Genomic DNA, 26,195 nt, shown 5'->3' on the forward strand with positions numbered 1-26,195 from the left:
TTCCTTCACTTCCTGTAGTTTTGACACAACAGCAGCGGGCTAGCAGCACTCAGCAGACATTTCACTTGTAAATTCGCCTTAGTATTCAGCTTACGATGTCGGAAAACATGTCTGCAGAGGTGGAGCGATCAGAAAGATCAGATGGCAAGCTTGTGAAGATGGAGATTGACTACAGTTCAACTGTAGATACACGTCTACCGGAGTGTGCTGAAATGGCAAAAGTAAGTTGAGTATGAATGAGGCCAGCGCTGGCTGAGTCATGGTGCATCACGAATGTTAACAGAATAGATAGCTAGCTAACTTGTTAGCAAATAAAGTGCTGTTTGTACTAATAGGCAACATTGCAACTGTGTTGCAACAAAGTATCACAAATATTGAGTCGATTTACTTGTATGGTAAGTTATACATCTCGATTAGTTAGCTAGGTAACGTTAGCTACGGTAATTGTTTTCGTCAGGTAGCTTCTCTAGCTAACGTTACCCACAGACTATACTAGTACAGTATCTTCGCTCTTGGTGTTATGCTTACTAGCTGGTTGGTCGTTTCAGTTGGGTTTTATACTAATTTATCAACCAGCTACTAACGTAGGTACCACAGTTATTGTTTTTCGAAGACCCCTCTACTTTGAGTTAGAAATATACAAACGTTATAGCTTGCTAGTGAAGTTTTTCAGTTTTAATCATGTGTCAAAGCTGACAGAAATTTGTTGACATCTTTGGCTTTCCCGAATCAGACTCTGATCAGCAATGACTTTATGGATGATACAGTTTTTATTAGTATTTTTGGTCAGCCATCTCATAATTTGATCATGTGTGGTCATTTTAAATTGATCTTTGTAAGAATTGTCTGTCATTTGTCCTGACTGTAAGATTTATCTGCTCTGCTTTTCTAGGAAGGTAGGCTGCAGGAGGCCGTTGAAAGCCTCTTGTCGCTGGAGAAGCAAACAAGGACTGTGAGTGTGAATTCATGAATTTATTTCTAATTAAACATCATACTCCATTGAGATTTAACAATATAAATGATCATACTCCTCTGACTAATCACATAGCTATCTTTGAGTAACATTGTCCTCTTTTTATCCATCTGCACAGGCTTCTGACATGGTGTCAACCTCCAGAATCCTGGTGGCCGTTGTGCAGATGTGCTATGAAGCGAAGGACATGGACGCCCTAAATGAAAACATCATGCTGCTCTCTAAAAGGAGGAGTCAGCTCAAAGGGGTGAGAGTTGGGGCTCCTTCTTTGAAGGGATACTAAGAGAAGGTAAAACTTTTGAGGCAGGGGCGTATTAATTAGTGCAAGCAGTTGCCAAAACGTTTTGCAACAGAACTGCTTGCAACGCAACAAACATTTCTGTTGTACAAATTTAATGTACGTCCGTCCTCGTTTTTGTTCTGTTTGCCAACATTTGGTTTGTTGTGAGTACACCCCAGGTATGCACCAGTAGGTTACGGTGCTTTGCCATCAAAACAATGTTTTCTTTGTGTCCTTTTATGTGTTCCAAGACAAAGTAAAGTGTTGCCTGATGTTAGCTCTTTCGATATATAACCTTCTCTTTTGCTTTGTTTCTCTCTTCTCAGGCTGTTGCTAAGATGGTGCAAGAATGTTACAAGTATGTAGATACCGTGACCGACCTGACCGTTAAGCTGAGACTCATTGACACACTTCGCACAGTGACCGCTGGCAAGGTACGTGGTGTCATGAACTTTCTCTGATTATCCTTACTTGGATCATCCTAAAATGACATTAAGATGATATCACCAATCATGTATATTCAGATGGCATAAAACAAATATTTTACTTTTGTGGGTCCAAGTCATGTCTCCATGCAATTCAAATGCGCTAACGGCTTTGTTTCCCTCACTCAGATCTATGTGGAGATTGAGCGGGCCAGGCTGACCAAAACATTGGCAAACATCAAGGAGCAGCATGGTGAGGTCAAAGAGGCCGCAGAAATCCTCCAAGAGCTGCAGGTAAGGGGCTTTCGCTGGCATTCCTTGGCAGTTTTCCCAATTTCTTATAGACTGGAGGTAAGAGGTTTCAACCATCCATGTTGCATGAAGCTATTTGACTTACTGGACTGAATCTTCAGACACAAGTGCAGAACTCAAACTGGCGGCCAAATCCCCTTGACATCAAATAAAAGGACATTTAAAAATTTTTTTACTTCATATTCATCATCTCCAGCACCACCCCAACATCAACATATGTGAAAATGGCGAGTTTCTTTGTGGAAGAAAAGTGTGTCCAATGACATCATTGGTGTGCATCGTGTGATTTTTAACCAATTATGAGTAGGCATTGTCATTGGAAACACTTTACTTCCATCTTTTTTTTACTACAAAACATAGAAACTCGCCATTTTCACATATGTTGGGGTGGTGCTGGAGATGATGAATATGAAGTTGAAAACTGCGAAATTTCCCTTTTCATAATTTCAGTGAAAGTTGGCTGAGACACCATAAATAATCTAAATAAAATCTTGTATCTGTGAAGTGTTATGCCCTCCATCAGTCCTTATTGAGGGCAGGACCACTACAACAGTTGTTCACAAACCATTCTTCTCCCGGTCCAGGCTGGGATGTTGCACAGCTGGGCCGTGTTCAGCAGGCGCGAAATGGGAGTGGTATTAACTGAACTTGCCGAAATGAGAAACGTTTTGCTACAATGTGCCCTAATGAACATGACCCAGGGCTCTGACAACATGCACTCTTTCACCCTACAGGTGGAGACATACGGCTCCATGGAGAAGAAAGAGAAGGTGGAGTTCATCCTGGAGCAAATGAGGCTGTGCATCGCCGTCAAGGACTACATCCGCACCCAGATCATTAGCAAGAAGATCAATACCAAGTTCTTTACAGAGGATGGCACTGAGGTGAGAGAAAAGAGGAAAGCCAAAGAGTTTATTCAGGCTGGGTGTTATGATATGGCCTCCCTCCCAAATGGCACCCTGTTCTCTATAAAGTGCACTGCTTTTGACCAGGGCCCATAGGGGTCTGGGTATGCTATGTAGGGCATAGGGTGCCATTTGTGTTTTTGTCTATTGGGGTGGAGGAGGAACTACCTAAACATTCAATGTTCCAATCAAAACGTTGACTTTCGTTTCCTATTTCGGAACAGTTTGACAGAAAACAATATTTATTCGGCTGTTTGGAAAAAATGACTTTTTGTTTTGGCTGTCCACGCTGCTCCTGATGAAGAAACATAGCAGTTAAGAACCAAGCTGCAATATTATTAACCATTTACGTCATTATTTTTCCTTAGGAGTCTAAGCTGAAGTATTACAATCTGATGATCCAAGTAGACCAGCACGAGGGATCCTACTTGTCCATCTGCAAACACTACCGTGCCATCTACGATACCCCCTGCATTCTGGAGGATAGCTCCAAATGGCAACAGGTGAGCACTGGTCTCAGAAGACTGTTTTTGTTTTTTAGGCTTCAGCTGTACCTTTTTTGTTTCAGAAAAAAATATTGCTCTTGCAGCAGGACTTAGTTGGAGAGGGTTTTAGCTAGTGTATTGCACACTGATTTGTGTAAATGGAACTAACATTGGGTCTGCCTTCACAGGGGACTAAGATGTTACAGATTGCACCTTTAAAATACATAACAAAACAACGCTAATGTTCTTTCCTGTTCCAGGCCCTGAAAAGTGTTGTTCTGTACGTGATACTGGCTCCCTACGACAACGAGCAGTCAGACCTGGTGCACAGAATCAACGAAGACAAGAAATTGGAAGAAATACCCAAATACAAGTAAGACATTCAATCGCATTATATTCCGGTGCTTTCATTTCTCCCCTCAAATACCAGAATGTAATCTAGCTTCGATGGTTCATTCCTTAAAATCTTCAATGGTATAACACATTATTTCTCATCAGCAATGCCCAAATATTCCTCATCGGAAGAATGTAACCTCGAGATGATTCATTCGTAATAATCTTAGCATTCAATACTGTTTCACAATATTCCTCATCACCCTAGCACATCATCCAATTCTGTAACACAGTAATTAACTATATATTCACCAAGGTACCATATAACTGAGCCAATTCCCAGTGGGGAAACCTAGCTAAGCTACCAACTGCATATGCTGGATCTTTGTGGTACGGTGAAACCTGGGCTAACCTCTGGTGCCTCAACTACATGTCATTGTGGGGTGGTGCTATTGCCGTGCTGTGGTTCGTCTCATCATGGTTTCCCTCTTACCTCTCCCTCCAGGGACCTCCTGAAGCAGTTCACCACCATGGAGCTGATGCGTTGGGCCTCCCTGGTGGAGGATTATGGGAAGGAGCTGAGGGAGGGCTCCCCCGACAGCCCGGCCACCGACGTTTTCAACTGCTCAGAGGAGGGCGAAAAGCGGTGGAAGGACCTCAAGAATAGAGTGGTGGAGCACGTAAGTAGTTTATGGAACTGCTTTCATGGAATATCACAATTACTTTAGTGGGATAGTTTGTTTTAGCAAAGAGTCTGTGGTGGGATCACAATGCTGTCTCGTTGGAACATGGTTGCTGAAAAATGACCTGGAAACGTCCCTTTCCCATCTAGAATACTTTCACATAATTTATATTTTTGATTCCAGCTATGTTATGTTGCACCGTTGCTTATCTTTGTGTTTTTCTTAATCTCTCCTTTAGAATATAAGAATTATGGCCAAATATTACACAAGGATCACAATGAAGAGGATGGCTGGCCTCCTGGACCTCTCCATAGACGTAAGCACCAGCAATCTACTCTTTACATCTGTTACATTTTTGTCAGGGGATGGAATTCTTACTGGTCCTCAACCCTAATGAATGCAGCCTTAAAGGATAGTTTCCCCTCCAGAATAAGGTTGAAACTTAGGTGCAGCTCCGTATGATGTGGCACTGTTCACGCCAGGGGAACTGAACAGGAGTTAACGACTTCGGTGAAACTTCACATGATTGTTGCATTTCTGTTTTCGTGTGTTGCACTTGCATTTAATAGCATCTATGAATCACATGATTATGCGTAGTATTGACGTCAAGTTTTGTTAGTCGTATGTACGGGATACACCGTCCAACGAAATGTTTAGGCAATAACCAAGGACACGGATGGTTCCTGATGTTGTGAGATTACCTCTGGTGTTTACAGAACAACAGGTGCTGTGAGATTAGGAAGTCAGAACCGGCTGAGACAAAGCAATTGTAACAGTAGAGCAAAGGAATGTATGAAAGCGTATATTCTTATTTTAAATATATGTAGTTCTGTCCCTGTGCTGTACATGTCTACTAATGTTATGTATTATGTTATGTTTTCTCTGTTGTCTGGACCCCAGGAAGAGTAGCTGCTGCTTTAGCAGTAGCTTATGGGGATCCTAATAAAATACTAGAGATTTATATACCTTTAAAGGTCAAATCAAAGGTAGACTTAGAGATATGATGTAATGTACAAAGTCAACAGCATAGTGGGCCAATTTCCGCAATAATGAAGCATTTTAAGTGCACGGCTAAACTTCTCCACTGTTTCGGTCCCATTGCTACCATGCTGTAACGGTGTAAAGAGAATCCATACACAGTTACTGTGTGAGACCGAGGTCTTGCATCTCGCTCATTGCAACTTAATTTTCGCTGAGTGGTCTACAGTTGTGCTCAATCCATATTCTCCACTTGATATTGGAGTGTGAAAAACATATTTTTTGGGGAGTTATCTATAGAAGTACTATAGTATCCTAAATGAAATGTGTGATTTTGTTATTGATGGTCTTTGAAGACACCGATTCTAACATCTCTAATATCTCTTGCAGGAGTCTGAGGAGTTCCTCTCCAACCTGGTGGTGAACAAGACCATCTACGCCAAGGTGGACAGGCTAGCCGGGATCATCAACTTCCAGAGGCCGAAGGACCCCAACGACCTGCTCAACGACTGGTCCCACAAACTGAACTCCCTCATGTCCCTGGTCAACAAAACCACACATCTCATCGCCAAGGAGGAGATGATACACAACCTGCAGTGATGAGGACCGAGTGCATTGTTTTATTTTTTCTTCTTCTTTACTTCATTGAGTTTTTCTGAATTTACATTGATGAATGAACTGTTATTCCAATGTCAACTGCCCACATTTTTTGGAATAACAAATACCACATCGCACCTAGTTCCCTTTTTGTTTGTTACGGTCAGCAAAGTTGAAGCATTTACAATAAACAAGTCTTATGGCCATATGTTACTATCTCTCGTCCCACTGATGTAATACGAATTACACTGTTTAGAGTGGTCTCCCAATTTATCTACCACAATTTGGGCATGTACTTTGTTCTAGAACCTAGACCACAGAGGGGCATACACTGTAAATGTTTTCTCTCCTGTTCCAACTCTCTTTTTCATGTAACTGTTATTAGGGATTTAGTGTTAGAGCATTTGGGTGCGACTTGCTGTATTAAAACATTTGCTGTGAGTTCTTGACGTCTTTTTTTTAATGTCTACTTCGCAATGTAAACAAACTATTCTCACCTGGCTTAATGGATATTATTTTGTTGAGTATTGTAACAGAAAATGTGATTATTACAGAGTTGTATTTAACTGTTGTCAGATTAAGTTAAGAGTACTTGTTTTAAAAGCTGTGAAAGGCAAACCTGACAGATGCAGCTTTTTGTTGTTGGTTTGAAAGGTTCTGGATCCTCTGTAGTTATATGGTGCTGAATGTAAATGTTACAGCATGCACAGCTGACACTAAATCAAAAGTTATTTGGTGAGCTTATGCATTATATTGACAATTTCTACCTTACTGTGTAGTTATATCCATATGAAAATAGAAATAGAGCAGTTATAAAAGCAAAGACAATGGGATATTATGTAGAAATAAAATTCAAATGTAGTTATGTATGATTAAACATGACATTATTGTTTTAATTATCCAAATAATCTATACATCAAAATATCTCTGAAAATTGTTCAGATAGTAGCCTATATGAGGTGGACAAAATACAACACAGAATGTTTTATTGATGCAATACTGTTATATAATTTACAGTGCTCAGCTAGGTGGAAACTGGTTTATGCAATTATCTAGGGAAATATATGAAAACTGGTATAATGACTTGCTATAAAGACTGGTATATGACTTGGTTAGAAGTTCACAATGGTCAAACCCCAACCTACACCAAAAAGACCCAAATCCCCTCAACCTTCAGATGAGCTATATCCCACTATCCTTTGCGATGGGCTGACAAGTGGATCCAAGATGGCGTAGAAAGTAAAGCTAGGTAAGTGTAGACTTCCTATTTTCAGTCCTTTCAGTTGTCTTTTTCAGTGGCAAGGACACCGACTTGACTCCCGTCTGTAACACATTCTGAGAGTAATGAAGGTATACAATTGATGCCGAGACCACAATATAATGTCATGTCACTCCTATACGTCTAAAAACCGAGCCAAAATTACAGGCCCGGGCAATATCGCTAACGATAGCTCGGAAACGGTAGTTGTGTATCCATTCTGCATACGTTTTGGGAAGCATGCTAGCCAGATGGCTAACGTTAGCAAGCTAGTTTGGTGCCAAAACCAAAGCGAAGGGCCCTCTTTTGGCTGACGTGCAAACTGCTGTCGACAGCACCATTTTCTCACTATGTGCTCATGATGTATTCAACGACAATTATTATGGAACTGTTTTATGTTTTTTCTCGTAATATTGTTATAAATTATGTGCCAATGCAATGGTATTGGCTACTATCGCTCAGTCAGTCTTATCACAAAATTATTGCTAGCCCTCCTAGCTAGCAAAATTATTTGCTAATCTAATTTCTTTGTTTTTAAAGTTAGAAGCAATACATTTTCATGGTTCAAATTCCTCCTATATTTAATCATGTTGCACACCAATATGTCACAATAGATAGCTGAATGCCTTGATACAAGCTAATGTGAGCTAACTAGCTAGATCACGCCACACGACTATTGCACTGTGGTCCCACCAAACATGCGAGCGAACTCGAAGCCAGCCACAGTTAGCGGTGCTTCTACCGTGTTGTTTTAGCTAATACCGACGATGGACAAGTTACTAGTTAACGTTAGTGGTTTGCCAACAGACATCGTACATCTATTATTAACTGTCCCGGAATCTCGAAATAGACTGTTTTTATATTTGTGTTAGTCTATAGGAGTGCCTTTTTTTTGGAGCGATCATGCCGAATAGGGCATTGTGTTTTGATCAAACTTGCCATTAGGTAAGCACTAGCTAAACCATAGCGATGTAGTAACTAGCTAGCTAACAGCCTAAAAATGTCGCCCCTTCATTCATCTTTGTTTATTTGAAATGATGCGTTTCATTTGACAGTAAAATATAATGAATGACTCTTCTGGCCGTTACTTGCAAGCCACATGGTTGTCATTTTGCTCTTACAAACTGCCATAGCATGCTCATGTTATGTCCTTGGTTGTCTCAATTTCTTGTCTATTGACCAGTCCATAATAGTAAAAAAGTTCAAGCTAATAGACTTAAGATGCCAAACAAAAACTGTTGGCCCATATTTGGGTCAACAAATATGTATTTGCATTCCAACAGTAGTTGTAGCATTTCCCAAAATGCTTTGAATACTCTGGTAACCTGCCTCTGAACCTTGTCCTTATCTGAGGTATTCCTTAAAAGATCATGTTACACACATTCTGAGGAATGGTGTTGGTTTAGGCTAGGACTATGGCATGACTAAAATATAGCCTAAGTAACCTAGTTTAAACACTCATCTTGGTCATCGTGAGGGAATTGAAACATGTGTGATTCACTTTGTGGAAACTCTACATTAGACACTGAGTGGGGGTGTCCACCCACTTTGGGCAAAGTGGGTGAAAATGTGCTTCCTTATTTTATACCAAGACACATCTGATTCTTCAAGTTCAGAATTGTTCAGTTGGTCTGTCTCTAACATATCATTAACATTATATCCAAGAATTTGGAAAATGCTACATGTCATGTCTCAAATTCGATATCTATCTTGCCTCTCGTTTCATTTCCTCCGGATTTGAGAAGAAAGATGACGAGTTAAACAGTGAGCCTGTCTGTCAGTTTGCCTTAATTCTCGCACAGCATCCAGCCTAGCTGACACAATGCAATTTTGTTTTCACCACTTTTCTTCTGGCCTCCATTGATTTAGTCACCCTAGGATACAAGGGTTAACTCCAATAACATTTGAACGAATTATGATAGAGACAGGAGGTTTGTACTATAAACCCAATTAACATATTATTTTACCGATGGGTCAAAATATTCGTTTTTAATTGGACACCCTACACTGAGAGCTGGCTCAGTCAGTGATGGTCATAAACAAAGACATGCCCCACTTCTGCTAAAGTAGGGGTGGTGTGCAATAGGCTACTGTCCTTAGATATAACTGCTGTGGCGTAGTGTGTTTCTTCACTATGAAAGAACCATATCAAACCCTGATAAGGAGAAATGGAGCGTTTGTTATAAGTTGCTCCTTGGGACCGGAGGCCTTTTCTGTTTTTAGTCAAAGCAGAGGCTATCTCAAACAGGGACGACCACTCACCACAGACACTGCATGTCAGGTTTTAAATTTAGGCCTCCGTGTACCTCTCAATGTCTGGCTGTAACTACAGTCACTGGTTACAATCCAGGCTGTGTCACATCCGGCCGTGATTGGGAGTCCCGTAGGGCGGTGTACAATTGGCCCAGCGTCGTCCGGGTTTGACCGGGGTAGGCCGTCATTGTAAATAAGAATGTGTTCTTAACTTACTTGCCTAATTAAATAAAGGTCAAATTTAGAAAAGTGCATAAAAACAGATTGTTGCCCATCAGCTAGTCGCCCCCTTCTCCCCTCCAGCTATTTGTCATTGCACTCTGTTGCGGGAGGGTAGCGTGTGTTTCTATTCGAGACACTGTATCCCTTGAATCCCTGGACGCCATGGCCAGGCTCAGCTCTGTGCTGTGATTAACGCTAGAGGACACCACACTCTCTGCAGAGGACAGACGCCACCACAAGTGTTAACAGCCGCAAGTGTCCAGTAGTGAACTCGACTGCCCTATTGCCTGTAGTTGTGCATATAGGCCTATTAGGTTCAGAAATACTCAAGTGTAACCGGTGAACAGGCGATACACACAGGCTATTTCTAATTGATTTAGGGTACATTTTTGCACGGCAAGTGTAGTCCACTCAATGCCCCTGTTGCCTGTGTGCATATAGCCTAGGCTTATTAGGTGCAGAAATACTCGTGTCACCTGTAGACAGCATACATTAGTACCCAATGCCGCAGCTGCACGCATTTGTTCTATTGATTAAGTGCCGTTGATGGGTCCTTTCTTTGCTAACCGTTCAATTGTGGTTCAACGCCGCCAATGGATAACTCCAGTTGACTCGAGTGGCATTGGCCATGGGGCCTTTTTGGCGCCTATATGTTACTATGCCTAAAACAAGCTTGTCATTTGACTTGAGCTTTTATTATTGAGTCAAATGTATTGAAATGCCTTGGTAAACAACTAAGCCTGTAAATAGACCTACTACCACAGTGGAAATACTGCTTGGCCTCTCAGCACATTTGTTATGACATCAAAAAAGGATGTGGTTCTTGTTTCAGGGAACCCCACATAGCACTTTTTCTCTGACCATATTCCAGGCTGTATCACAACCGGCGGTGATTGGGAGTCAAATAGGGCGGCGCACAATTGGCCCAGCATCGTCCGGGTTAGGGTTTGGCCAGGGGAGGCCGTCATTGTAAATAAGAATTTGTTCTTAACTTACTTGCCTAGTTAAATAAAGGTAAAATAAAAATAAATCAGTTGCTTTTTAGGCTAGTACACTGGTTTTCAAACCTCTTCTCGTGGACCCCCAGACAAGTCACAATTTTGTTGTAGGCTTGAACCAGCTCCCCTGATTCACCTTGATGATTAGTTGACAAGTTGAATCTGGTGTGCTAGCTGTGGAACAGTTAAAACATTTGACTACTATATTTGAAAACCCTAAACTTTTAATCACTTAGAAAATTGTTGCCCCTATGAAATGAATACATAGCCTAGAATTCTGTGGCATTGTAAGTATTGCACACCACCTATGCAATGCCGGGTGTACCCTAAACCCGACACTTTCAAAATCCTAACATCGCTGAGCCTCACGTTAAACAACCATCTTTCCTGTAGATGTTTTTGTCTTGCCAACATAATGGTGCGCACACTAAACAATGTGGCACAGCACAGACGAGCCACACTGTACAAGATTCTTCAGTTGGTCGTGAGGATTCTCGATACCACGCCGTTTTGCGGGAAACGATGTGATGTGATTTAGATTTGTAAACTTAGCTAGAACAAGCTGTGGCTCAAAGCAGCCTCAGACGTTTTCAGTCAGACATTCGCCCTTGCCATACAGAGTTGAAATCTATCTAGCCAACATTTTTGAATTGAATATCATTGAATATCATTGATTGTGAACTTCAGAACTGTAATGATTTGAAGCTTTGGTTAAAGACAAGTACAAATGCATACTAGTAGTCATCTCTCCTGCTTTGAGAGTCTACACATTCTGGTTGATGCAAAACAACGTCATCATCTCTCTCACTGGCTACTTCTCAGGCGAGTTCTCATTGGCTATTACTATTCGCCGTTCTTTACATTTGGCGTTGCACATCTCACATTCCAAGAGCATTGCAGATTTTGTCAAACATGTTTGAGAATATTGGGACGTATGGGACTGCTCAAAGACAGGATCGGTAGTCCTCAAATTGCATCTCTGACCTGCTCATTAAACGAGCGTCAGTGACGACCGCACGCCCCAAGTACGCAACGACATGGGAATTTTGTCTCTGATCTCAAACTTTCTGGGACAGCGTAAGATTGTCATACCTTCATACCGACCTTGAGCCATCCCGGGATATTCTGTAATATTCGCACTGAACACAAATGTTCAAACCCAACTGAGCCTCTGTAATCCGAAGGTTAGCAATTCAAACAAGTACATGTAAAATCCCATAGAGATTGCCAATGAGCGCATTGCTGCCCTACAGCTTAATTTACAAGGCTCTGGTCTCATGTTGTGTGCTTGTAAACAAACACCATGTGACTGGGGACCACCAGTAAGCTTCATAATGAAAAATTGTGACAGGTGAAATTTAGTGTGATGTTTATCACCTAATGTATTGCACAAGTTGACTGTAGGTATTTACTTAAAAAGTAGCTGCAAATATTCAAATGTATAAAAAAAAAAAAAATCTAAGAAATAGTTTAAACAGTATTGGAAAAAAACATCCCATGGCTATTTCCAAATAAGGTATACCGCCCAAGCCTAGTGTACACACAGCTTAGGAGCCAGTAGGACTAACTTAGGTTTGTAGTGCCACACGTGACTACTTATTTTTAGCTGGGAGGAGAATATAGGTCTATGTACCAACACAGATGGATTCCAAGATATTTCAACTCGTCAAAGCAAGTGTCTACAAATAGACCTACCAGCCCACTACCCCAAGTACCCCATCACAGAAATAGCATTGCCCCCCCCCCCCCCCCATCTCCCCCTGTCTCTCACTCCGGGGTGAAGTTTCCACTCGGTACAGGTCTAGAATCATCTTCCTCTCCCCCAATCCTTACCTTTACCATTAGTGGGGAAAATCCTAAACTGACCCACGATCGGTGTCTAGGTGCAACTTAAATGCCCCTTTTCTCTCTCTCTCTCTCCAGACATTCTGTCCCTGAGTCATGGCGGACAGGAGAGCGGAGAAGTCATGTGAAGAAGCCAGCGGATCGTTAGCCAGGCGGGAGTACGAGGTGGCGGTGAGCCACTGCACAGATGCGCTGCTGGCCCTCGGCCCCCCGGCCCTTCCCAGCCCTGGTACCCCCGCATCCAACCCCCCCAACGACACGGTTACCCCCCTCCGCAGCCGCGCCCTGCTCTACAGGATAGCCGCCCTGCTACAGCTGGTGAGACGTCAGACTGATCCGGGATGCACACCTTTGGGCCCACACCCGTACCCACTCCCTCAGTGGGCATATGGCCCACAAATGGGTTTGAATTTAAGTGTGTTCAAGTAAAGTGTCATAAGCCCATCTTGACTTGGATTTGTTTTCTGAGAACCAGATAAAACGAACCAAGGTCCCACCTCCTTTCATTTCTCTGCCGCTAACTGCACTGTTATCTCCTTCTAGCACTAAAAGTATACCCCACTACTTAAGCCTCACGATTATAGAGACTACTTAAGTACTATAATTATATTGCGAGTGACTCCGCTCTGAGTAGCAAAGATATCAGTTCTGAGCACTTATCTAAGACTCAGTCAGGACCTCTGTCATATAAAACCCACGAGGTCAGTCATTCTGCTGCTTTGACTTCCTGTTTTCTTGTTTTCTTTCTACCACCAGAAAAACTATGATCAAGCAGATGAAGACTGCAAACATGGTGAGTTGGTGGAGTACTTATCATAACCCATTGTATTGAAGTCCCATCCTCAGGTTACACAGTCATATACCAACTATAGACTTGGATAGAGGATGCACTTGCCATAAAGCCTGTTTTTGCATGGGCAGTGCCATGGAGTGCTTTCACCATTTAAAAACTCATAGAAGATCACATGGACTACTTTAAAATTAGGGCTGGGAATTGCTAGGGACCTCACAATACGATGTTATCACAATACTTAGGTGCAGATATGATATGTATTTTGATTCTCTATGTATTGCGATTTGAATACAATGATTTTATTGCGATTCGATGTTCCAAACATATGGCTAAGCCTATGTCGGCTGCAGAGAGTCGAGAGAGCATGAGAAAACGAGTTTGGATCCGTTAGAAAAATAAAAGTGCTGAAAAGAAATTGGCTCCCTATTAAAAAAAGATAGAAAACAAGCTATGAAGGAAAAATACTGGAGTTTTGGTGCAGGTACAGTCTACTAGCGCAACATTTTCTATTGAATTATTGTTAAAATGATACGATATCGTCAAATAATAGCCCCGATATGTAACTATAAAAAAAAAACAAGACTATTTCAAATGGATATAGCCCTGATTGGAATTTGCCCAGAGCCAATGCGCCAAAGACGCCCTCTATCCAACTCTATAGGTATAACACAGTCCTACTCAACAGACCTTACGTTTTTATTGGCAATTAGTCATCTCAGATAGTTTCATTGCTATTAAAATCATTCTAGACATGATGTTATGCTAAACAAATGTTAGGGTTAGAAACAGGTCAACATCTTGGGAAAATGTCAGCGCTAAGGTTCAAGCTCAAGTTAGTGAAAACTTACAAGACAAGTGGTTTGCATAACATTAGCTGTCGTAGCCGCGTGGAGCGGGACTTCTGCACGCCATGCCTGCTTCAGTAGCTAGCTATGCCCATGTCAAGACAAGCAGTTAGAATAACATTGGTGGTCATAGCCCTGTGTCGCAGCACTTTACCACACCATGCCTGCTTCAGTTCAGCAGCTATGCCTATGTCATGTGACTTGGGTGGAGAGAATGCAGTTCGATGTGATGGGAGTGAGCACACGTTCCACGCAATGTAGTGCAGTGCGATCACGCAAAGTAACATTCCCTGTCGTCCTGTGTGTGTTTATTGTAGTTCTGGCCGAGGAGCTGGCCAAGGGAGACGGGTCGTTTCAGGCCAGCCTGCGCTGCATGCTGCTGGACGGCAGCCTGCACGAAGTGGCTGGCCTCCTCTCCAAGTCCCTGTTTGGGGAGCCTCTGGTAACACTTGCTCCCGGCCTTACTTCTCTGTTAACCCTGCCTCTTCAACACCTACACCATCTTTTTCACCCTCCTAGTTTATCACCTCTTCTTTCTCCCTCTGTTATTTTTCCCCACACCTTTTTCTCCTCCTCTTCCACCTCCTCCTTTTCCACCCTCCCCTTTCCACCTCCCCCTCTTTCTCCTTCTGCCTTTTCCTCCTTTTCACCCCTCTTCTCCCTTCACCTCATTTTCCTTCTTCCATTTTGCTCCTTTTCCCTCCACCTCCTATAACTGATCTATGGAGACAAACACAGCCATTTAGCTCTGAGAGCAGCTGGAATATTTGGTTCCTTTGACTTTTCCAGGAAATGTCCTCTGGGTTTTTTATGAAGCAGGTTCTCTCAGCACAGAGGAAGTGTTCATGTTGACTGTTGAATCGATATGCTTTTAAGGGTTTGTAGCTATGTTATTCTCCAGCCTCTTTACATGAGGGTAAATGTCAGAAAATAGCCAAATATTAGTGTTGCATATCTCAATTGACTTGAAAAAAAGTAATTCCTAAAATATGAATACCTTTTTAGATTAACAGGCAGTGCCCAAGTGACCGTTTCAATTTTGTGATTTATTTTAAGTGTGTGATGCCCTGTTCTGGTGTCAGGAAACAAGCTTGATTCTCATGAGGATACTGTCCCTTAGTTAAACTCCCAAAAGCAGATAACCTTCAACAGTGAAACGCAAAGCCTGAACACTCTGGTGTCTTATCTGGCAACCAAAAAGCGTAGATATGAAATCAGTTATTTGTTCTCAAGTTGACTAGAACCAGGGAGCAACAAACATGCTGCTGCATCAAGTATAAGAATCATAAGCGGCATCCACAGAACCATTTTGACCAGCCTGTGAATGGATTTGGTTTTGGGATAAACAAATGTGTTATTCAGAAAATGTATGTATCCAATAATATTTTGTATTGACCAGTGACTGTGCCAAGTCTCTTTAATTGATAGTCTAAAATCCTTTTGGATATGCTTGCTGATATTGTATGTGTTGTAATGTATTTCCTATACCTTTTCTTCTTCAGAACGGCATCGTCACAAAGGACTTAACTAGATTAAAAATGCTTCTCTCAGAAATTGAAGTAAGTGTTTGTGTGAGGTGGTCTTGCCTTATGTTGGACTTTGGCCTATGAGTATTGATCATATTTAAGTGAATGACACTGCAGATTTATCACCTGTTGCAGTACTCGAGGTCAACTAATTGTTTGAGTGGACATTAAATGTTATTGTCTTATGAATACAATACTTTCTCTCTCTCACAGGCCATTCGTGGCGAAATGGCTCCAGAATATACAGACGACAACGAGGAAGGTGAGCAAGTCGTCCTCACGCGGGAAAAAAAATATATATTTGGATGCGTTTATATATGTCAACGATTTCACAGCTTGTGCTCAACACACAGTCAGGCTCAATGCTCAGATTTGCTTCGAAAAGGAAAGCTCTTATTTAACGCCCGGTCGCAGGATATCGAAAGACCAAGCCTTTAGAATTGGATTTCATTTTCACTTTGACTCAAGTCTCAAAAGCTTGACTCAAAGTCCATATGTAGGTGCTTATTTACTGTGTGAGTGGGATGTTTTGTTGATGTAGTTATGTCCTTGTGGTCAAAAGTACGGGATGGATGGCAGTTTCGCCCCCCGCCTAGAGGAGTTACCAGCAGTGAGGAGTACACGCTGTGTAAAAGGTAATGCTATCGTGCGTTGCAGACTCTTATACCGGTGGCGTAAGACCATAGTTCATATAACATATTACATGGCTAGTTTAACAAGTAATTGGCATGTTGTATGCAATCACTTTGTCACATTTGTACATTGAGTGGCCTACAATTAAAGCCATTGTTATTGTACCTGTATTATGTCCACCTGCTGCAAACATGGGCTTGTTTTTCAAGCAATAAACATTTATTAACTCTTGTTACCTAGCTGAGTAACTGACACAGTTTTTCAGTGTTGGTTCAGAGGGTGAGGCCCTTTGGCTTTTGGTCCTTGGGGGTTGGTTTCCCGGACACTATTGGAAATGAAAACCACGTAACAAGTTGACGCCACCTGGTTGAATGTCCCGTTGTCTTCGTCATGCTCCTCCAGGTTCGTGGAGCAGGGCCTGTGTCGCTACGGTGCCCAGTGCACGTCGGCCCACTCCCAGGAGGAGCTGATGGAGTGGCAGAAACGCTACGCCTCGCGCCTCATCCGCCTCAAGCAGCAGCAGGAGAGCAAGCACTTCACCGAGAACTACATGGAGGCGCTCATCGAGAAGTGGATGAACTCTCTCTCCCCTGAGAAAGTGGTCAGTTAACCCTAGTCTAGTCACTTATCTATGGCCTTAATAGACTAATGTTAAAATACACCCTCCCTTACTGGAAGTAATCACTGATTTTAACTAGTGGAGGACAGGCCGAGAAGCTGTTTGCTTGGGTCTTCAAATGCGTTAACACGAGCTCCCTGCCTCCCTTCAAGTAATCACTGATCTAACCCAAATTGAGAGGTGGTCAGATCAGGGATTAGTACTTCAAGGAGGGGAGGAAGTAAAGATGCTTGTATTGGGACAGAGCCCTTGAGGCTGATGCAGGTGTAGATGCAGTGCTGCTGTACTTTCAGCATATTGATTTTTAGACTTGTTGACTCTTTCATTTTGTCTACTTATCTCAAATAAACTGCCCTTTTAAAATGTACATTCTATTAAGCTGTTATGTCCTCATTTTAGCCAGGCTTTTATTTTGTTCAACTCTCCTTAACTTGGCATGAATGGTGTTGTGTTCTGTTCTGTTCCTGCCGTAGCTGAGTGACTATTTGGACGGCGTCAACGTGGAACACAGCTCCAACCTCTCCGTAACGGTCACCACCAAGAAATCAGCTCACTCCTGGACCTTCTCCCTGTTCTGCAAGGTAACAGGTGCTCTGTCTCACTCAATGTCAGCACACCAAATACCACCCTATTCCTTATACATGGCACCCTATTCTCTATATAGTGCACTACTTTTGACTAGGACCCATAGGGTTTTTGGTCAAAAGCAGTATATAGGGAATAGAGTGCGGTTTGAGATGCAACCAATGGTTTCAAATAAATATATTTCCAAAAGCACCACACGAGTAAATTTTGATTTGAAATCAACATCTGACTGTTATCTGTAGGCCGTGCACGGCCATATCATTATAAGCAACTTTGATAAAGACTGCTCCCACGCACAGGAAAGCTCTGCATGTTGGTTTGGTCACGTGGACCTTTATCAAGACATTATCATAACACAGATAAAATAATTGTGCAGAGGTCGTGTGTGGGAGAAATTTGTATCATATTTAGATTTTTTTTTACCCCCATTCCCAGCACCACAGCAGGAGACCATGTACTTATGCGTCTGAACATTCACTCTCAAAAGCCAACTTTTTCATATACCCATTGATATACTCTTAGACTGTAACTGACTGACAATGCTTCCAAAGAGCACTCGCATGTGATGCAAAGTAGCCCGTTATCTCTGATTTCACACTTTCTGCCCCTCCCCCTCAGCCTGTGAGGAAGCTGTACCGCATCGCCCTGCTCTATGACGCCCACCGGCCCCACTTCTCCATCACGGCCGTGTCGGTTGGCGATGCCGGCGCCCAGCGGCTGCAGGCGGCGGCCGAGGGCTGCCAAGAGTGGACAGCGGGCGAGGAGGCGCTGGCGGCCGACAACGGCATGGACCACTGCGTCTACACGGTGGTGGTGGGCTTCAGCACCGAAATCTTCGGCACCTTCCGCCAGACCATCGTCTTCGACTTTGGCTCGGAGCCCGTGCTGATGCAGCGCATCATGGTGGACGCTGCCTCCATAGAAGGTGTTTTGTTTTTTTGTGAGAGATATTGACGTTTTCAGTTATAACTTTATAACCTCCCACCCTCCCTCAGTAGTCCAAGTTTCTAACACAATAAAACCAAAACTAAAATGATTAGGAAAATAGAAGTTGGGTTATATTGATAATGGGTTGCACGTGTGACATTCCTTAAAAGGCCTCAGTGCTTAGCGATGTAATAGGAGGCAACTGAACTCACCCTATCCACCACAATGTGTAGCACCAACCTGAGTGATACGGCAGCCATGTACAGCGCATTCGGAAAGTATTCAGACCCTTTGACTTTTTCCACATTTTGTTACGTTACAGCCTTACTCTAAAATTGATTTCAAACATTTTTTTCCCCCTTTTATCAGTTTACACACAATACCCCTTAATGACAAAGCAAAAACAGGTTTTTAGAAATAAGTATTCAGACCCTTTACTCAGTACTTTGTTGAAGCACCTTTGGCAGCGATTACAGCCTGAAGTCTTCTTGGGTATGACGCTACAGACTTACTAAAGACTTCTTTTACTCACTATTTCAGACGTGCAAATGCAATGTTAATTGTTCTTTTTATCCTTTGGTTATGTAAAAAAATTATCTGTGTACTGGCCAGTCCTCATAGCTTTTGTAGCAGGTCAATATTCCCCGTGATTTGGGCCAGGTGGAATCTGCGTGGGCAGAATTTTCCTAAGCTCCCCTTCCTAAGCTGGAAGAGGATTTGAAATAAAGTAATACTTGTGGAATCAAAACGTCAGAAAATTCAGAACACTGTTAGCCATTATTATGTTTACAGACAAATGCATGAACGCGATTTGATAAGATTCAATAGGATTGGAATAATAATATCAGGATTATATAGGTCTCTATGAGTAAGAACCTGCAGATTCTGTCTAGCCTTACCCAAAATCCCGTGACTTACAGTAAAATGTATATATGGCCCATGCGGGAATCCAACGCACAACCCTGGTCTTACCAGCTGAGCCATCAAAAATACTCAAGTGCAGGCCAATATTTAATTTTCTTACCTCTTTATTTATCTAGGCAAGTCAGTTAAGAACAAATTCTTATTTACAATGACACCTAGGAACAGTGGGTTAACTGCCTTGTTCAGGGGCAGAATGACAGATTTTTACCTTATCAGCTCGGGGATTCGATCCAGCAACCTTTCGGTTGGTTACTGGCCCAACTCTCTAATCAGTAGGCTACCTGCCGTCATGCTCAAGTGTCAATATTAATGGAAGGTGTGGTTTTCACCCTCTCCAGACCTGGAGCACCTAATGCAAGCCAGGCAGCAGCTCCTGATGACGGCCAAGCGCTGGGACCCGTCCTGCAAGACCATCGTGGAGTTCAGCCCCAACGAGACTGTGGACCTGGACCGCAGCCTGCTGGCCCGCTACCAGATCCCCCTGTCGGCCGACCAGCTCTTCACCCAGTCGGTCCTGGACAAGACCCTGACCCGGGACAACTACCAGGCCCGCCTGCACGACCTGCTCTACATCGAGGAGATCGCCCAGTACAAAGAAGTCAGCAAGTGAGTGAGAGCCTCTTTGTTGTAGTCTTGTTTCCAATCAGTCCTATTCTGAAAACCTTCAACCACTGACAATGGGTTGTATTGCTAAAAAGACACTTTTTAAATAGCACTTCCATTGCTAGTGATAATTGTCTTTTAATTGTAAAGAGTGTGTACTGATTGAGTCTGTTTTCTCCGAAGGGTTGGTCCTTTTATTTATTTTTAGTCAGTCACACCTCTTGATACCTGCGAATATACATTTTAGTGTTATGTTTTATGTAGTGTGTAGACATTCTGGATTGAACGGGGGTCTGTAAGACTGGCCCACCACAAGGTGTCAGAGTCGATCTTCCACAGTAAAAGGGTGTGTGTGTGTGTGTGTGTGTGTGTGTGTGTGTGTACACTACACACGTGGCCAGGCACACAGCTAAAGCCCTTTGGATTAGGCATATCTCCTCAGCATCCCCAGAGATTTCCCCCAGACCAGGACAGTTTTGTTTTAGAATAGAAGTACTTTCTTGTGTATAAACTAAGGCGACTCCCCAAAACCCCCCTGTAATTCGACACCTGCTGCTGTCCTCAGTGGAAGGTGAGAAGGAGACCAGGTTATCACAGCAATCCAACCCTGATTAAGACCTAATCAAAGGCCCCCCAGCCTTCACTCAGTCAACCCAGTGGAAGGAACCAGGGTTCCCCTCCCCCACTGTTCCACTGTTCCCCTCCCCCACTCCTTCAATGTTATTGTCATTTGCCTGGGGCTGTGGAATGGATTCCTCTCAATCATCCAATTTACCATTGAGGGCCGGTTTCCCGGGCAACAGATTAAGCTGAGACCTGGACAAGAAGCATTTTCTATGGAGATTCTCCATTTTAAAGTTATTTTATGTCCGGGAAGTATGGGGCTTCATGGGGTGTTCATGGACCTGTGAATTTCTGGCTTTGCATGCATGCTCATCTGATTCAATACAGACTATGTAATAGTTTTATATAATAATATACAATATAATTAATACACCATATTAGGATATATAATACAAAAATGAATATTGTATTAATACTACTATAATATAGTCTAATGTCCCTGTCAAATACCCTTCACAGTATTGCTGTCTTGATAAGAGAAATTGATATCAGAGAGAATTATTTAGGCTGTCCATGAACCACCTGTGACTACTTGGCACAACTCCAGTGTCTTTTTTTCTTTTCCAAACAAATGATCATTCAACGATTAATCTGCAATGCTGTCTAATTGTTAAGGTCCCTAGCTTACCTAAGGGACTCCCAAAGCTGACAAACATATGGTCCAAGTCAGTTTTGCCACTCTGCTGAAATAGCAATTGGTAGATTTTCATGCCAAACAAACCCATATTCTTTTACCCAACACAAACATATTTTTACCACTAACAGCTGTCTATGTGAATGCCTCCGGGCAAAACATTTGCCATGTAAACCACTGTGGATCACAACAATCACTGTTTGCATATAAATGAACAGAATGAGATAAGGTCAAATTTCAGGAAGTAAAGAGGTTACACCCTTACAACCTTATTCCAGTTAAACATGGTGCATATTTTGCAATGACTCCAGTCCAGTCCCATTTCATTGTTAGCCATCTTTGCCACTGTCCTATCCTCTCCCCTCCCAAGTTCAACATCAAAGTCACCTCAGCACTGGCTAACAATGCTAATGTCTATTTCCAATTAAATTAGGCCTAATTCTGATGTCCATTTCTGGCTAACTTCGCTCAGGCCTACTTCTCCCCAACTCCCGCCTCTCCTCCGTCACATCATTTTCTAACAATGCTAATGCTCTCGTTCGACTAATTTCTGGCTGATGACAAAATGTCCTCTCCCACCAGGTTCAACATCAAAGTCAACCTCCAGCTGGTCACCAGCTTCATGCTGACGGGCATCTCGGGTGGCGCCAAGTACGCCCAGAACGGACAGCTCTTTGCCCGCTTCAAGCTGACTGAGACGCTGTCGGAGGACACGCTGGCGGGCCGACTTGTCATGACCAAGGTGAACTCTGTCTTGCTGTTGCCCCTGGCCCGCCAGGAGTGGTGCAGCCAGCCCCCTGGGGTCAAGGAGCGTGTCTATGAGGCCTGCATCGAAGAGAAGACCAAGGACTACATTTTCCTGCGGATATGCAAGGACTGCTGCGAGGAGCTGGGGTTGATACCTGATAGGGAACTGCAGGTACGGACCAAATACATCGTTGTATAACACTGATTGACCTAGCAACAAGTTGCTACAGAAAAGTTGATTGGTTAGAATAGATCATTTATTTTTCAAGTGAGATTTAAAACATGATAGCTGCCGCAATAGGTGTTTTTCTATTTATTTTTGTGGGTAGGTTATTGGATGAACAGATCTAATGTCCAGTATGGAGTAGGTGCCATTTTAGCCAAGTTCCAATATGGAGGATGTTGCATTTGTTCCCTGTATTTCAATACAACACATAATCACACCATGGGTAAGGTATAATGCGTTTGAGTCACAAGGACATCTCCCTTGATATGGCGTCAGCCTCGAAAAGCTTGTTTATGTCCCATGTAGGACAGAGGAGATGGCATAGAAACTATTCTCTGAGTCGGGGGAACGGTTTAAACCCCTTAAAGGCCCACCACCCCATCCTTCTTTCAGTCTTTTCAATCTCCCATTCCACTGTGTCCTCTGCCATTTGAGAGCTGAGAAATCTTTAATGAAAGGGTCACCTCTCCGTCTGAGGCTTTAGCGAAAGCAAACTCTCAGGGTGAAAGGTCCCAGTATCGATTGCCACTTCACAAAGGTTAGCGCCGTCCACGGTAAGGCTGGCGCTCCAGGGAAAATTGCACTCTGCCAGCGCGGCGAGAGATCCCAATTACTTTGCCCAGTGGCGGCTAAAGGCTGTTCTTACCCGCCGGTGTGAATGATGGGCTGGCAGGGGAAAGCGAGGCCCGGGCATAAGCAATTATCCGAACAAGCCTGTTGCAGGGAATATAATCTGTCCGTCGTGTTTTGGAGCAGCTCATGTCTAAGTGATTAGGACAGGGCCCGTGTCGACGGGGGAATTAGAGCTAGCCATCTAGCCACCCGGTGGAAAACCCATGCTGTTATGAAATGAAACAGAACTTTGTCAGGGAGAGAACGTGCCCCCTAGTTAAACGAAGAGCCATGATTACCAGTGCCAAGCAGACTGACCCCAGATGAGGAACAAATGTAGGGATGGAATCACGGAATCTAGACAATAAAACGGAAGTCAACTATATAACAAAAAAGGTTTGAACTTGTATATGCGGTGCGCACAGCAGCACTTTGTGTAGCTGGTGGCTATGATGCTAATGAAAATCTGGTAGACAGAAAGGCTTTCCCCAAAACCTGTTTTAAATCAATATTAAGTACAAAGTAGCCTATGCTTACCAGGCAGAATGACATCATGATTATCTGCATTCATCCAGTGAGTATTTGTTTAGCTAATTCTACCTGCGCTACAAAAACAATCCCAGCCTCTTTCTAGGTGCGCAATGGAATTAAATTGTAACTGCCTGTATACAATCCGCGATGTGGAGAACACGGAAGGCGCTCCAGGGAAGTTGTTGTTGCACATAAGACACGAACAGAATGCATCAGTGATTCACATTTCCTGCAACTTTGTGAAGAGGCAATGAATTCCCCGTCTGTGTGCGCGTCTACCACTATATGTAGCCGTTAGCGATGAACAGTCTTCCGCTAGATTGAAAGGTTTTCCCAAGAACCTCAATTAAATGTTAACTACACAAAGTAGCCTATGCTTACCTGACATGATGTCATGGTTATTTGCATCAATCCAGTGGTTATTTGTTTTGCAAACTCTACCATCACATGTGCACTACAAAAATATATCTAATCAGCCTTTTCCAATGGGCACGCTGGAATTAAAGGGTGACTACACCAACAACAAAAAATCATTTCCCCCAGACCTCAAATGTTGTCCTGATGTGGTGTAAGTATTGATGTGGTGTACCATTTTCTATTAAAACACTGTGATTTTTGAGAGGGAAAACCTGGAGAGAGAAAAACATGGAAAAATAAAACAGATTTTTATAGGGCCCTATAAATGGTTGCCCCTGGTCCATTAAAAAGGAGCGAGGGAGACCGGCACTTTGAATTTGTGACAACCATCTTAGCATTGCGTTGATAGGCCATTGAGTAATATGTCAGTTATGTAGAGCCAATAGTTTCCAGCTAAACCTCTCTAAACTGCATCTTTATTTAGTCTCGAAACACTTGGTTTGAGTGACCTAAATAAGTGACCACTCCTGTGTTCCCCTCTGCCCCAGGTGGAGCTGCAGTTTCAGTTGAACCGCCTGCCCCTGTGTGAGATGCACTATGCTCTGGACCGCATCAAAGACAACGGCATCCTGTTCCCAGACGCCAGCCTTACACCCACCATCCCCTGGAGCCCCAACAGGTACACACACACACCCACCATCCCCTGGAGCCCCAACAGGTACACACACACACCCACCATCCCCTGGAGCCCCAACAGGTACACACACACACCCACCATCCCCTGGAGCCCCAACAGGTACACACACACACCCACCATCCCCTGGAGCCCCAACAGGTACACACACACACCCACCATCCCCTGGAGCCCCAACAGGTACACACACACACCCACCATCCCCTGGAGCCCCAACAGGTACACACACACACACCCACCATCCCCTGGATCCCCAACAGGTACACACACACACCTACCATCCCCTGGAGCCCCAACAGGTCCACACACACACACACACCCACCATCCCCTGGAGCCCCAACAGGTCACACACACACACACACACCATCCCCTGGAGCCCCAACAGGTACACACACACACACCATCCCTTGGAGCCCCAACAGGTACACACACACACCCACCATCCCCTGGAGGCCCAACAGGTACACACACACACACACACCATCCCCTGGAGCCCCAACAGGTACACACACCCACCATCCCCTGGAGCCCCAACAGGTACACACACACACCCACACACCATCCCCTGGAGCCCCAACAGGTACACACACACACCCACACACCATCCCCTGGAGCCCCAACAGGTACACACACACACCCACACACCATCCCCTGGAGCCCCAACAGGTACACACACACACCCACACACCATCCCCTGGAGCCCCAACAGGTACACACACACACCCACACACCATCCCCTGGAGCCCCAACAGGTACACACACACACACACCCACCATCCCCTGGAGCCCCAACAGGTACACACACACACCACACCCACCATCCCCTGGAGCCCCAACAGGTACACACACACACACACACACACCATCCCCTGGAGCCCCAACAGGTACACACACACACACACACACACCATCCCCTGGAGCCCCAACAGGTACACACACACACACACACACACCATCCCCTGGAGCCCCAACAGGTACACACACACACACACACACACCATCCCCTGGAGCCCCAACAGGTACACACACACACACACACACCCACCATCCCCTGGAGCCCCAACAGGTACACACACACACACACACACCCACCATCCCCTGGAGCCCCAACAGGTACACACACACACACACCCACCATCCCCTGGAGCCCCAACAGGTACACACACACCCACCATCCCCTGGAGCCCCAACAGGTACACACACACCCACCATCCCCTGGAGCCCCAACAGGTACACACACACCCACCATCCCCTGGAGCCCCAACAGGTACACACACACCCACCATCCCCTGGAGCCCCAACAGGTACACACACACCCACCATCCCCTGGAGCCCCAACAGGTACACACACACCACACCCACCATCCCCTGGAGCCCCAACAGGTACACACACACACACACACACACCCACCATCCCCTGGAGCCCCAACAGGTACACACACACACACACACACACACACCCACCATCCCCTGGAGCCCCAACAGGTACACACACACACACACCCACACACCCACCATCCCCTGGAGCCCCAACAGGTACACACACACACACACACACACACACCCACCATCCCCTGGAGCCCCAACAGGTACACACACACACCATCCCCTGGAGCCCCAACAGGTACACACACCCACCATCCCCTGGAGCCCCAACAGGTACACACACACACACCATCCCCTGGAGCCCCAACAGGTACACACACACACACCATCCCCTGGAGCCCCAACAGGTACACACACACACACCATCCCCTGGAGCCCCAA

General features: G+C 44.1%; 2 protein-coding genes across 5 annotated transcripts in view; both read left to right on the plus strand.

Annotated features, from left to right (window-relative positions):
• Window positions 1–6,412, plus strand: LOC106585705 (26S proteasome non-ATPase regulatory subunit 12). Its single transcript, XM_014172226.3, has 11 exons — window positions 1–221; window positions 893–952; window positions 1,092–1,220; window positions 1,580–1,687; window positions 1,868–1,972; window positions 2,725–2,874; window positions 3,264–3,398; window positions 3,641–3,753; window positions 4,219–4,393; window positions 4,635–4,712; window positions 5,765–6,412. Exons 1-11 carry the CDS (start codon window positions 96–98, stop codon window positions 5,972–5,974), a joined length of 1,389 nt encoding a protein of 462 aa, XP_014027701.1. The 5' UTR covers window positions 1–95; the 3' UTR covers window positions 5,975–6,412.
• A 587-nt stretch (window positions 6,413–6,999) lies between these two features.
• LOC106585679 (ATP-dependent RNA helicase with zinc finger domain) overlaps window positions 7,000–26,195 on the plus strand; it is a 72,025-nt gene continuing 52,829 nt past the window's right edge. For 2 of the 4 annotated variants that reach the window (XM_014172153.3, XM_082964804.1), the window contains exons 1-13: window positions 7,000–7,220; window positions 12,626–12,865; window positions 13,304–13,340; window positions 14,503–14,627; window positions 15,688–15,744; window positions 15,925–15,973; window positions 16,253–16,346; window positions 16,747–16,945; window positions 17,437–17,544; window positions 18,167–18,473; window positions 19,738–20,005; window positions 21,843–22,179; window positions 24,282–24,412. In XM_014172153.3, coding sequence (XP_014027628.3) covers window positions 12,644–12,865; window positions 13,304–13,340; window positions 14,503–14,627; window positions 15,688–15,744; window positions 15,925–15,973; window positions 16,253–16,346; window positions 16,747–16,945; window positions 17,437–17,544; window positions 18,167–18,473; window positions 19,738–20,005; window positions 21,843–22,179; window positions 24,282–24,412 — 1,934 coding nt within the window. In that variant the 5' untranslated portion in view covers window positions 7,000–7,220; window positions 12,626–12,643. The other 2 variants (XM_082964806.1, XM_014172162.3) reach the window with 2 other exon arrangements.

This window comes from Salmo salar, chromosome 02 (assembly GCF_965601325.2).
Source record: "Salmo salar chromosome 02, fSalSal1, whole genome shotgun sequence".
In the NCBI taxonomy this organism is placed as follows: domain Eukaryota; kingdom Metazoa; phylum Chordata; class Actinopteri; order Salmoniformes; family Salmonidae; genus Salmo; species Salmo salar.